The sequence below is a fragment of the Argopecten irradians genome, chromosome 11 (genome assembly GCF_041381155.1).
Source record: "Argopecten irradians isolate NY chromosome 11, Ai_NY, whole genome shotgun sequence".
Taxonomy (NCBI): domain Eukaryota; kingdom Metazoa; phylum Mollusca; class Bivalvia; order Pectinida; family Pectinidae; genus Argopecten; species Argopecten irradians.
Window position 1 is genome coordinate 37,279,579 of NC_091144.1, and position 14,333 is coordinate 37,293,911.

The 14,333-nt window shown below is 34.4% G+C and overlaps 1 protein-coding gene across 1 annotated transcript; it reads right to left on the reverse strand.

Annotated features, from left to right (window-relative positions):
* Positions 1-169: 169 nt before the first annotated feature.
* On the reverse strand, positions 170-3,436 carry LOC138334212 (transforming growth factor-beta-induced protein ig-h3-like). Its single transcript, XM_069282818.1, has 6 exons — positions 3,104-3,436; positions 2,660-2,874; positions 1,985-2,171; positions 1,459-1,557; positions 938-1,051; positions 170-411 (listed from the first exon to the last, which is right to left on the reverse strand). The coding sequence occupies exons 1-6, from the start codon at positions 3,240-3,242 to the stop codon at positions 278-280; spliced, it is 888 nt and encodes a 295-aa protein (XP_069138919.1). The 5' UTR covers positions 3,243-3,436; the 3' UTR covers positions 170-277.
* Positions 3,437-14,333: the final 10,897 nt, after the last annotated feature.

Sequence of the window (14,333 nt, forward strand, 5' to 3'; positions counted from 1 at the left end):
CCCCATATTTAGATTACATTTTCTTTGAACTATAGCAATATTTGTTTGTAAAATGATGACGTCGCAATCGATGCCTACCAGCAAGAACAGTTAACTCTGTAATATGCAAATACGGACTGTCGTCACTCGTACCATCTACAGGCTTTAAGATAAAACGCAAAAACGCGTATAGGGTAAAAAGTAATTATAATTTATTGTAAAACATAAAGTATATAAGATATCAATAACAATGATGGATGACAATCAATGGATGTATGTACAGATGTTGAGTGAGAATTTATTTCTTTCCGAAAATCGAGGATCCATGATATCTACTTGGAATTAGCACTTGGTCAATTATATGGACGACTCCGTTTGTGGCAGCAATATCAGCCTTGAGCACTTTTGCGGTGTTGACATGGACAGATCCTCCTTTAAAAGTAAAAGGAATCCACTGTTATGCTCAATATCAAAATATTAATCGACAAGAAAATACTAATTTAAACTAGCCAATATTATTTCATCATTCTGATAAGAAAATTGTTTACGATGAGAGATTATGATAATATGTACATTGCCGCTGCAAAATTGAATAGTCTTTATACCGTTATTTATGTGTAACATCATTGCGCTCCATGTGACATCTCTTAATTATGACGTCATAACTATACAAATTGAAATCAAACTTCTTCTGTTGGCTGTTTTTGTCTCGATTCACACTAATGTTTAAAGTATGTAAACTATTATCATATCTTCAAAGCTTATATTTCTCGTTCATTATTTTATCATTGTCATACATTAGGCTATATCTATATATCAACATGATGCGCAATTGCGCACCATTAAATATGTAAGTGGTCTAATGTATGTTACACAACAAATACATGTCAAAGATACGATATCAAATGCCTTTATGAGAATCTAGTCTAACAAGACGATCAAAATAAGGATAATTTACCTGAGACACTGATGCGGATGTGATCGTGATGGGAATCAAGGGTCCTCTTGTATTCCCTGTTGTACAGACCAGCGGAGTAATCTGTTTGTGGCACCACGTGATATTCCAAGATTTCTGTTTGGCAAAATAAACTTTGGTTAAGTATGAAATTTGCTTGAGTCATATGCTGACGACAACAGCAGTATTTAAACCTTAAATAAAAATTAATTATTTATCAACGATTTTTTTTCAAAACATATTACTTATTTTCGATTACAATACATATTTTTAGATTACAGACAGCCCTATATATATTTTAGAATTTTTCGAGCCAGAAATTTTGAGTTTAAATAAAGTTGCGCTTATTGTGTTGGATGAAGCAACATCTCTGTTATTTTGCGAATCATCAAAATATTAATTTTGCGAACTCTGCACGAAAATCTGTTATTGCACTGTACCATAATTAGTTTTGACATTACAAAGACTGTGTTACACAAACTCAGAGGTCATTAACTACTTAATACATCATATACAATATTTACCTTTGAGAAGTGCTGGATTGCTGGCCAGATGGTGTAAAGTGGAGGATCCCAGACTGGCGAAAGCTTCGTTTGTTGGTGCGAATACAGTCAATGCGTCACCTGATGGAGACCAGACGTAAACCAGAACACTTTATATACAAATACTAAATGAACATATTTTCGGGAAACAGAATGGTATATCTGTATGTACGCAAACAGCGGGTTTGATGCATAATTTTCATTAATGTTTAGAATCGATTCCAGTCGCATTTTCTTATCACTGTATCGTTTTTAGAATGGCAGGATACATTTATGGGGAGATCGTAAAAAATATAAATATCGTATAAATATCGAGATATGGTAGCAAAAACGTATACCAATGTTAAGTTTATCCATTAATGCATTTCCAAATGCACAATAGCATAAAAGCATATTTTGCGATGTATGACTAAAATACTTGAACTGTTTATGAAGGCTTTTGGCGATAAGGACAAACATGGCGAGCATCTATAAGATATATCCAAAATATAAAGTCTACATAACAAACCTTGAAGGGCTGATGCAAGGTTGGCAGCCTTGACCTGAGCTAATAGGGTAGATAACTCTGAAGCTCCGGCGACAATATCGACAATACTGCCCTCTGGTGGTAACATCACTGTGTCAATCACGTGGACATATCCGTTGCTAGCTTGGAGATCGAAATGAGTTATCCTGGATCCTTCAACAGTTGTCGCCTTTCGATAAGAAAATATAAATTAATAACCTTTCAATAGAGATTTTAAAAATGAACGATTTTTTTAATCGATTTCTTCTGCTCAACAACTTAGAAGAATGAAGTTAGTTGTAGTTATATCTATCCGGTTACAAATAAGTTGTTCGTTTCTGATTTGCGGCAACGTATTGCAAATTGAAAAGCCTGTTGTAGGTGTTTTAATTTTCGAAGGCACTTCTATTTTTATTATATATGACGGATTTTAAACGAGTTTTTTAATCGGAGGTGACAGATATGTTGTTGTTGGGGTTGATATATGATACGCTAAGATATAAGCCACTTCTATGAAAAACATGGAACATTTTTGTGAGATTTATTTGTACATGAAAACATCTGACAAAATTATAAAATCAGAAATATTCTACGAAAAATATCAGGGAAAACTGACAACTTACAGAAAATATTTTACGTGTTTAATAGATGGACTAAAAGTTTTCTAAGTTGACTTACATGGTTATGGCTGTAGAAGTTAAGACGGACTTTCTCGCCAGTCAGGGTAGCTAGTTGAGCCTCGTTGGAAACATCATGTTTCCGAACAGATCCCTGAACCACGTGGTATTCCAAAACGTTAGTGAGAGCATTCACGTCACTGCCAAGGGAGGCCAGAAGATCAGCTGGCAGCTTAGCGAAGGCATCATTGGAAGGAGCAAAGATGGTGAAAGTTCCTGAAAGGCAACAAAGAGGGTTTGAAATAATTGTTATAATTAAATGATATTCCTGTACAAGATACTAAGTTTAAAAAACTTTAAAGTATAAGAATTATGTCATGCTAAGCAAAAGTTTGCGCACATCAAAAGCTTTGATTATCATTAAAAAAGTTAATGATTTCTAAAATTATTTATTTTATTGCTACATAATAAAACAATCATAACTATGTTTAAAGTGACCACTAACCGTGTGTGAGAGCGTCCGCCAGACCAGCTTTCTGTACCAGACTGACCAGAGTGGACTGTCCGTTCGACTGTAAAACTTCTACTAAGTTACCGCCCAATACGGCATGTAGAGCCAGAGTGAAGCAGAGTACGCGAAGCATGGTGTGTCTAGAGTTGAGATCAGGAACTTGTTCGTCTGAAGGTATCTAAGTCGACTGATGACTGTGAGGACTTCTAACTCATATTTATACCATTTCTAGTTCCAAAGTAAACAATTTGGTGATATAACACGTGGTGTTGTTCCCGTGCTAAGTCAACGTGACTATTATCAGAGTGGGAAACGGTCGCCGCATCGGGCTTTTATCTTTTATCTAAGGAACAGATGTATTAATGATTCTGTATTCACTGGATACGATCAGTTTTGCATTATGGGACCTTGACCTTAATAGTGTTTAGTAATAGCATTAGATGTTTGAGATACTACTTCCAGATATATAGTATACTTCTACTTTATCTTGATCTCGATACTTTAGAGCAGCTTTGGCCAAGCGTTGAAGCTGTTCTGATCCGATTTTCTAACACTCCATCACCCACAATGCGAGTTCGGAATCTGTACTGCACAGACATCAGAAACTGACCGTTGGGCCAATAGCCTTACCTGTTAGCAAACCAAACCAATCCTGACTTTTAACGCAAAACTGGAAATAAAAGATAATATTGATATGTCTGAATGGAACCCAACAGAGAAACCAAATAAAACATGGAACCAATGAAATACATGTAATTTCATAAAACTCGGAATATTTTTCCAACGTCCCTTTTTAATTCTTTTATGACAAATTAAAAATAGTAATTAATGTTTGTTATCATTGCACTTAAAAGGAGATAAAAACCAAAAAAATAAAACCTTAAATGTTTGATATGGACACGGATTGGGGCGTTCTGATATCAATAGATCGATTTAATTGGCGGAGTATCTTTTATTGTTGTTTTCGATTCTTTGATTAAGTACCCTACAAGAATGTTAATGGCATGACTCTGGTGAAATATTACTGAATATGCTCCGATATAATTTTATTTTGCATAAATTGTTTGGTAATTTTGTTGCTTTTTAACTTAATATTTGAAAACTTCACTATTCAAATTTCCACTAATTACGAAAGGGAGAAGAACTTTAAAGGCGTCATGTGTTCATCACTAATTAACATTTTATGTGTACCTTATACACATGCATATCTTTGTTATCAAAAACGTATTTATTCAAATAATATATGGATATCGTGGACATTATCAATATTGAATACATCGTGGGAAACTGATGATTTCATTATGCTAACCTACACTAATTACAAGTGTAGTGCAGCTTAGCGTAGTGCAATCAAATATGGATCTCCGACAATGTATTAAATGCAACTGCAGTAGAAACGTTGAAAGTTAAAAAGTCTCCGACAACGTATTAAATACTGGAACAGCAGAAATGTTGAACGTTAAAATTACAACGCTGACTCCTATGCTCATATTTCTAGTGAACTTTTAATATTACCAACGTTCTATCAAAATTTTCTTATTTATTATTTATTGAACTCAACTATTTATTTTTCTTATGAAAACAATTATTTTGAAATGTATTTATCATCTATTAAATTTCTACGAGTCACTCATACGATTTTCTGATAATGTAATTTAAGAATGGATATGAGCCATTTATTCTAAGGTAAAAGAAAGTATCTTACACCCCGATTAAACAATACACCCCGATTAAACAATTGTCCAGTCGTGGGTCACTTTAAGCGAAGACCCAAACAACCAAGGAATTGTGAAGATACGATATTTGACCAGTGCCATATAAGGAGATCTCGTGTCACTGACCTACACTTCATGCTGACAAACACGTGACACTTGTCGATATAAAAATTTATGTAAGATTGATAAAGCATGTCAACTTTAAGAAAAGATTTTACATATACGAACAGCAGCACGTGTTTTAATATGTCTAAACCCATTTTACATTCAACACACATATTAACAATTCAGCGTCCCTTTGTCATACATTTGTTAGAAAAAAAATGTCCACATAGTCAAAACAAACCTTTATAGATAAACTTTTGTTGAACCTGTCCAAGACCAAAGAGAACTCACCACAGTGTTACTCAATTGATTACAATATATCATATTTTTCAATCATTTAACATCTCATTTTGATCTTTATCTGCCATCGTATAAGCTTCAATTTTCAAGCTAAAGGCTTTTGTTATATCTATTGAACTATTGAAAGGAATAAAGTTTATTGAACTATTGAAAGGAATAAAGTTTATAAGAAGTCAACATAATGTATTCCTACTCTCTTGCATTACAACAAGCTGTCATTTTCTCCCATATTGGCAGAGTTATCCCTTGGTTGCTAGAGAAAAGATGACTGTCTCTTTTACCGTGGTAGGTACAGCTCACCAACGCTTGACAATGACGTCATCGATACATGCGGAGGCCATCGTCGAGGACGTCATTTATTTCCCAAGAGGCATTTTCTTTACAAATTATACATGGGTCTACCAAGTGATCAGAGATATAATAACCGTCGTGAAAGATTTCGGCCGCCAACCCGCAGCAGGCCTCGATATGTCCAGCCGAAATCTTTCACTTGGATTGAGATACAATGTATCCCTGTCGACTTAGCAGACCTAATGTAAGATTACATTAATCATAGGTTACCTTAATACACACCACAATCAATTGACAATTCATTGACTTTACAATATTCATTTACGGCAATACAACACATGTAATACACATAGGACAAAATGCCTATATACATGTACCTGTATCAGTACTGTTTTAGGTTATTTTAGTTTCATTTCATGCAATTGTTTTCTCTTTGGTTTTAATAGGTTTTATTATTGTTACATGATTTACAAAAGCATCTTTTAAACAAAATTAAGCAATACTGTTTTAGCTTGTTTTAGTTTCCTTTTATGCAATTGTTTTCTCTTTAGTTTTCATAGTTTTTGTTATTTTCATATGGTTTGAAAAAGCTTCTTCTAAAAACAATTAAGCTGTACTGTTTTAGCTTGTTTTAGTTTCCTTTTATGATATTGTTTTATGTTTGGTTTTCCTAGTTCTTTGTTCAAACATGGTTTGAATTAAAAAAAAAACTTTTTTCTAAAGAAAATAAGCTTTTTGTTTTCTTTTGACAATATCGAATCAATTACAAATCTATATATTCACGTACGACAAAACACCAATATGTATGTACGATACAATCAGAGGTCAGTACCATTTTGTCTTGATTTATTTTTGCTTTTTTGTTAATGTGTTTCAATTTCTTTTCTTTTTTTCTCATTTCTTTTCTTAACTCATTCAAAATACATTTTTATATATTGTTTCAAATACTTTTCTAGCAAAATGGCACAAATAACAGTTATCGGGTATGGACCGAAGATTGGTTATTTCTCCTTGATACGTCGACATTCCAATATATAATAAATTTCAACTTATCCACGTGTATTGACTTACAGGGACCGTTCAACCTTTCTTTATTGGATGTAGTATCGACATTGATGACGGGATCTAGAAGAATTAACGATATGTTTTGTGTAGCTGTATTTTTTGTATCTAGCGAAAAATAAGAAACAGTTATTTAACATAGATCTAATACAGCATAATTCTAAAACACGCATAGTTAGGTCTTTAATCACCAATTGGTTAAAAACCAATATTTGTTATTAGATTGAAAATAATCCCATTTAATATTGAATTTGCAATTAACCTAACGAATAAGTTACTTGAATCAAGGGGGTACATTTTCGGTTCTGGAATTGTTTTTAAGTCGCTGTGACCAAATTCTGTAAAATGTACAAACACGATTGTTACATGAAAAGGGAATGGTAATCAAAGCTCCCTGCACAAGACTTCAAAGACTAAAAGTACCTCATCCGATACGGATAGTATTCCAATAATTCCGATTATCCAACTAAACCCCATTATTGTCAATATTTTGATGAAGACCAAAAGGTTAGACTTATTTGAATTGGCAGAATTGGATGTAGATGTTACATAGCGAATTATACAAATAAATAAGACGAAGTTTCCACATAAAATCAAAAGTATTGGGACAAAGAAACCAAACAGCACAATGTATGGGTGTGAAATTAAACAGAGACGCCCGCCATACCATTTCTCTGCAGGCGCTAGAATTAGATTTACAACCTTGATACAGATGCTAATACAATGTGTAAGTACAAGTCATCCTGTACTTCGGGGGATGAGCAAGATATTATACATACAAAGTGCCTGGTTTTTTTCAAGTCATCTTGATACCTCAGACCTTCCGCAGCAATAAGACAAAACACACGGTTACCACAGGTTGAATTGTCATCAAGTCCAGAAATATCAGATGTGATCGTGTAGTTAAAATCCAGATAACAGTAATGTACTGTGACATCTTTAGGTGGAATGAATCTGTAGCTACACTGGTCGCTGTTGACTTTTGTCATTACATCCTTGACAATAGAAAGAGATGGAACGTTTCTCTATGTCGAACAGCTTGTCTTCAATAACCATGGTATATATGTTTGTACATTATTACAATTTGCACATTGACGGTTTTTGAACGTAAGGTTAGTGTTAATGTCAACAACAGGTAACATGTCCCGGATGTCAGTTTCTGAAGACATCTCACATCCTTTCCTGGTATCTATGTCACCATTCCATGCCACAGGACAAGATGATATCATGAACACACCCTGAGTTAGGATAGCATTTTCCTTAAATGAAGTGACAACACATGTTGTCATTTGAAGGTATTGTCGTTGTATGTAAGTCATTTCCCCGCTTCCCTCTGTAATAACTGCAGCATCATAGCAACAGTTATCTCGATAAAGACACATACTATCACAACTGCAGAAGATGTTCTTTGGTCCACTTTCACACGAATGGTATTGTTGACGGCATATGTCGATAAAATTGGAATAGTCTATGTCTTCACACATACAAACTGTCATCAAAGTCAAGAGAATCCAGAAACATGCTAACCATTTCATGGTTGTGTTGGCTTCTTTTCGCCTTTTCTTTTCAATTCAACATTAACAATCCGATGGTATTATCGTCTAAATGGTAGTTTCTCTTATCTTTCAGTTCGATACAGAAAACAAAGATCTGTATGTTCTATAAGATGGAAGCTGATAAAGATAAAGTTACGACCTCTTGCCTATATATATATATAATCCTCTCTCCATTATTCCGACATATCACATATCATTGCGGTGAAAACCGCGTCCGCCACTCATAAAACAGACAAACGACATAGAACCAGTCATGATATCAAAGGAAAATAAAGTCATAATCCGACTTTAGTATCAACATATAATTAGAGGCGCCAGAAATAACGATATCACCTGAATTATTCGTTGTGTAGACTGTTATGTATTCGTGGCTGCAAGTGACCCATGACTACAAACAAAGCGACAATTGGTTGGATATGAGAATCGTTGTTCCAATAAAATAACGAATATTTCGACCCACGAATTACTTTAAATTCTCAAAATCAAAGTATCCACCAACACATCTTGTGTTACACAGTATGTTGTTGTCGTAAAAGAGTATTTGGATACGTCTTGATTCTACTTTCATTCATTTTGACATTGACATTATGATTTAGTTTTAACTAGATTTTGTCTTCTTGGCGGATTTATTTTTCTCGCACATCGGACAGGGAGGTTTCAGATAATACCCAGTGCTTGATTTTTCTATCTCTTCTGATCTGTCTGATCCCTTTACCAATTTTGCGATTATTGGCGGAATTTTACCCCATTTATGAAATAATCTGGGTTCGTTACGTCAAACTTTCGATTCGGTGACGTAACACGCTCTAGATAACCAATGCTAAATAAATACATAAATTGCTATTCATTGTTTGATTGGTTGTTAGTTCAATGTTAAAATAATATTTACCGAATGTTCATTGTTTTTCTTCTATATCAACGAACTATATTTTTACGCGGATGGACTGAATTCGAAGCGTCGATTTGGTTTATCAGCTTAGAACCGGGAGAGACCAGAAAGAATACTTTACCCTTGTTACAAAATCGTAGCCCTCGACTATGATTACCCAACCTTGATCACTTAGGGGTAATAAATTTTATTAATCCATTATGGCCTGTTTGAGAGGACACTAATGCCGTATAGTATTGGCGAGGGATAGAAAAAGTGCCCAAGCCGAAAGCGATCGCACTATCTTAATATTGTCCTCTCAACCAGGCCATAATGGGTTGAGTACATTATCCTCATATGTGTATAATCCCTTTTTATTTCATCGTAACAGAAACACTTCAAGAGTCGCCATATAACGCTATCTTGATTTTCTTACCATGCTGATGCGTACAACATAACAATTGTCGCAAATATAACTTTCCTTAAACGAGATTCGGTTTCATGAAGATTGAAAGTAGATGAGCAGAACTAGTGAACTCTCTTCTGTAGAAGAGCAACATTTGTTTCCTTCCCCGTACACCACAGTCTGTCCATCATTTTGACGTCGAAGTGCAATGTTATAATGACGTCATGCAATAGTGACACTATAATGGATCCATGTTCAATCTAGCGCCACTTTAATAGTGCCCGCTTCCCCGAGCACTAGTTCAAATATTACACATGTGTATAGCAAATCAGAATCCAACATTATGTCACGTGATGTACTAAGGTCCTATAATTATCCATGATTGCAGAAAAATTGATTAAAGGCGTTAGTGCGTTATCATTAATATGTCTGCAATTATGGGAGAATTATAGATCCATGAAATTTACCAAAAAGGGTAGTTTAATGTTTATATGTCGGTTTTCTGTTATTTGTTTAATCCTACATGTAATGTATAACGGTCTCGCTATTAATTGCCAAATCAAATTTTCCGTTGCCCCCGTCTTGTGGCCTCATTAGCGATAAGAAAAAAATTTAGTCCATGGAAATAAACATAAAATCATCAATACACTTCCAACATTTTGATCTATGTGTTACATCTTTAGGATATTCTAGATCATAAAATTATAACTACAAAATTGTTGCGAAAAACATAAAAAAAATATTCTTTCTAGTAGCACGGAAGTACGCAGAAAAATGTCCCTAGCATCAATGCGTTATGGACGTCGGTCAGAATAACGTCATGCATACTACTACACCAACGGCAGTAATGGGAGAATAATGATTTCATGATTTCTCTTTTTGTTAAATTTGGTCAGTTCAATACTCAATCGGTATTTTAAAATCTTATTAAGAACAATTATAGGAAGATATGTTAAATCATTGAAAAATTATATCACAATTTGATCAACAATCAACACTATAGTAAGTTATATTCGGCCTTTCATGGTTTAACAAGAAGTTACTCATGCTTCGATATCATACTCCTGTTATAAGTTATGAAAGTGATACCTTCTGTGTCTAGAAATGGCAATTAATAGGGATAGTTACAAAAGCGATATACGTATACGGATAAGAAAACGCATTTGACTGGGATCGATCAGTATACATAATGTTTTTCATCAATACTATAAAATCCTTTACTTCAATCATCTTTTGAGGCTGATTTTCGACACAGTGTTACAAATATATAATGTTATCCGTAAAGATACAAAGGCTTGTTGAGCGATCGAAAATCGGGAGTTAAATCATTTGATACTTTTATTCACGCATGAACAAATGAGACGTTTTTGACCCGAGTTGCTATCTTGTAGTTGATTTCAAATTTCAAAATATAGAAAATAAAGCATTTTTATAGAATTGATGGTAAAAATTACATATAATAATCGATTTCAGTCAAGTACGTCTCCGTATTCGTATACGTATATGTATAGCGCTTATTGTAAGTATTCCTAACTGTAAGAATATGTGTAGGCTTTATTCGTAGATCGTGTCGGACAAAGAGTCATTTTTAGATGTTTATATCGGGTAACGCTTCCTTTACACATCTATAAACATTACTTGATGCGCTATGAAAAACTACATTGTATACCACAGAGATGCTGTTTCATAGAATTTGAATGACACGCATAGATGACCACGTGGCTCATAGATGTGACCAATCCTCTCTCTCTGTATGTGGTCGATAAGTATATTTTCTAATAATTCAATTTTGCTTGTAATGAGCATTTTCATTGACTTAGATATTTACTTATTCAGTCCATAAAGGGAAAAATGGCGTCGCCGTTTGTGACATTGCTTCTTATTGGCTGATGTAACGGCGTAATGATTTTATAGACAAAAGAGTCCCAAAATGAATTTTGAATACTAAAGAGATTTCCATTAGTAAGGAGGAGTGTCAAGTTGGGTCCTCTGGTGGCCATTACCGATAAGTATTGCTTTTTGTTTACAGATGCATGTGGGTTATGATATTATGATATGACTAATGATTAAGGTCAGTTCGGAGTCCCTTGTGAGTTGTGGGGTGGTTAAACAACTGCCCCCCCCCCCCCCCCTTCGGACGGGGGGGGGGGGGGGGCAAACATGTCTTTTTGCCCCCCCCCCCCCCCTCCCCCATTTTCGCCGACTGAAATTTTCTAGAAATGCTTATTTGAAAGAAAAAAGGGTCCTGCGCATTTTTCGTACTTCATTCTAGAAAATTTTCCGCTGCGCGGCGCATTTCCTAAAACGTTCAAGCACATAATGTCAAACCTTAAATAGTAAAAATTCAATACACACGAACTGGACTAAAAATGTCCATCAAGGGATTCTATGTACTATATTAAAATTATCTCTTAAAAGATCAATTTGTTTATGTCTTAGCGAGACAATTAATTCATTTTTTATGTTACACAACAATGTGTCGATGGTGTGAAGCCACTGTATTCAGATCGAGTAGGATTGCATAATGTTATGACGACACAATTATCATTTCTAAATGCAGGTAGCTTTAAATCGAAAAATTACCATGTTAAGAATGCTTTATAATCATTAAAATACATCGTAAAAGTCATCTCAGCCATTCTAAATCGTAATTGGCTTTTTCCCGGGGGAGACCCCGGACCCCCTAACACCTAATTCTCGGCCTTTAGGCGCTCGCAAATTCATCAAAATGCATCGTAAAACTCATCTTAGCCATTTTAAATCGTTATTTTTTTCCGGGGTAGACCCCCGGACCCACCAAAACACCAAAGTCTCGCACTTTGGGCGCTCGCAAAATCATCAAAATACATTGTAAAACTCATCTCAGCCATTCTAAATTACAATATTTTCCCCGGGGGTCACCCACAGACCCCTAAAACACCAAAATCTTGCGCCTTCGGCGCTCACACGCTAATTTGGCCAATTTGCGAATTTCGTTAATTTCCTTTTAGCGACCTCATTGTCTATAAATGTGTACAAGGATTAAATTTAATGATATATGAAAAATGTACATAAAGCATATATGGTTGGGAGTTGAATTAATCTCCTCCTGTAGATGCGGCGGAGGGGGGGTTTTACAAAATATTGAGGACCTTTGCCCCTTTGTTTGGACCTTTGTTGGGTGTTGTCACCTGTTGTAAGGTCACAGATATACACAGTCACTATATATATATATTCTTATAGTGTTTTTATTGTTTTAAAGAAATTTTGTTTCAAAAATGAAGTGGGCCCAAAAATTCCAATAGACATGATACACAATTGTTCACTTAAAATCATTTCTTCATATCATATTTTGAATGCGTTGATAACTGGCCGGCATTAAAGGAAACGTGTCCAGTACAACGTCCTACGTTTATGAACTGACCACAGGTGAACATTCCGGACAACAGATGTTGATATCACCTTGCACGAACAAGGTCTTATCAGGTGAGGGTTGATACAAGAGAAATGTGCGAATACATAGACATTTGTCCGATGATAAGAAACTGACCATTGTATATTGATGTTTATATACTCTGACTAGTGTTGTCTTCACAATGAGTAAACAAGTTAAAAGCAAATAAAAATATTTTGTAAATGTTGTTAATTATAAAAAATGAATAGATCATTGTAAAAATTTGACTATATCAAAGGATAGTCAAAACCTCCCCTTATTTTTTTTTCTTTGCATGATTGCATGAGTTGTTCCCCTTGAAATTTAATAATCTTAAAACAATAAATATTGTTATCAAGAACGCGTCAACAATTGGTCGCACACTATGAAAAGTAAAGATTAAGTGTACATTAATCAATCCAGTATAACAATTCATTACCCCTCTATGTAAAAGTCGGAGTGTGATAATCAAAGACATTCAAACAAATTATACCTGCCATCTTATATTTTCTCTTACAATCATAAGTGTAGGACGACAAAAAATCAAAAGGTAACAAATGGGCCGTAGATAGATAAAATATTAAACGGAAGAAATTTTGATCTTGAAAGCATTAATAGAATATTTCTGTCAACACCTATATACCGACCTCCTGCTTAATAATAACTTTCCGCTGGGGACACAAATACACAATACCAGCATTCGGATTAATACGAATGATAACTCTTTTTCTTTTATTCTTTAGCTATAGTCTTTGTAGACGGGTTTGAAATCAACGATAAGATATATTACCTTGATGTCTTTATTCATTCAAATATAAAAGATACATTTCATATAAAAAAAAAGGTTCGGAGAAAATATCGAGCATATTAGGCAAATTTCTATCAGACATGTGACGACAAACGACATTGGTCATTTTTATTTTCTTTATAAAATGAGTTTTACAAGCCTTACATAAAGTAATATGCTGACAAGAGTCACGTGTTGGTCAGCATGAAGTGTTGGTCAGTGCCACGAGATCTCCTTATATGGCACTGGTCAAATATCGTATCTTTCTCCATTCCTTCGTTGTTGTGAACTTAGCGCACTTATGCTACAACCGGACAATCTTGAAGTCTAACATATATATATATATAGTAACACTATCTTACGATAATTAAACTCATACAGCGGACTTCCTGATTTGAATTTTTTTAAAGCCAGGGTATAAAATAAAAGGTTGACTTTTCATTGGTGAACGATAAACGAAATAAAGGTAAATTAGTTTGCTTTCGATATGTATTGAATCTATATATATATATATTTAATGAGAAAATTAATAAGAGTAAAGCTCGTTAGCAAATTGAGCGCAGCGTTCAATGTTGCAACCTGCAAAATTAGTAGCGCATCAACAATTTGAACTAATAATAACTTTGACAACTATATGCATTTGAATAATTGAACAAAGGTGTTTATGGTTCATCGTTGATATATACACATAACATTGATTATTTTAAAACCATGTTTAACAT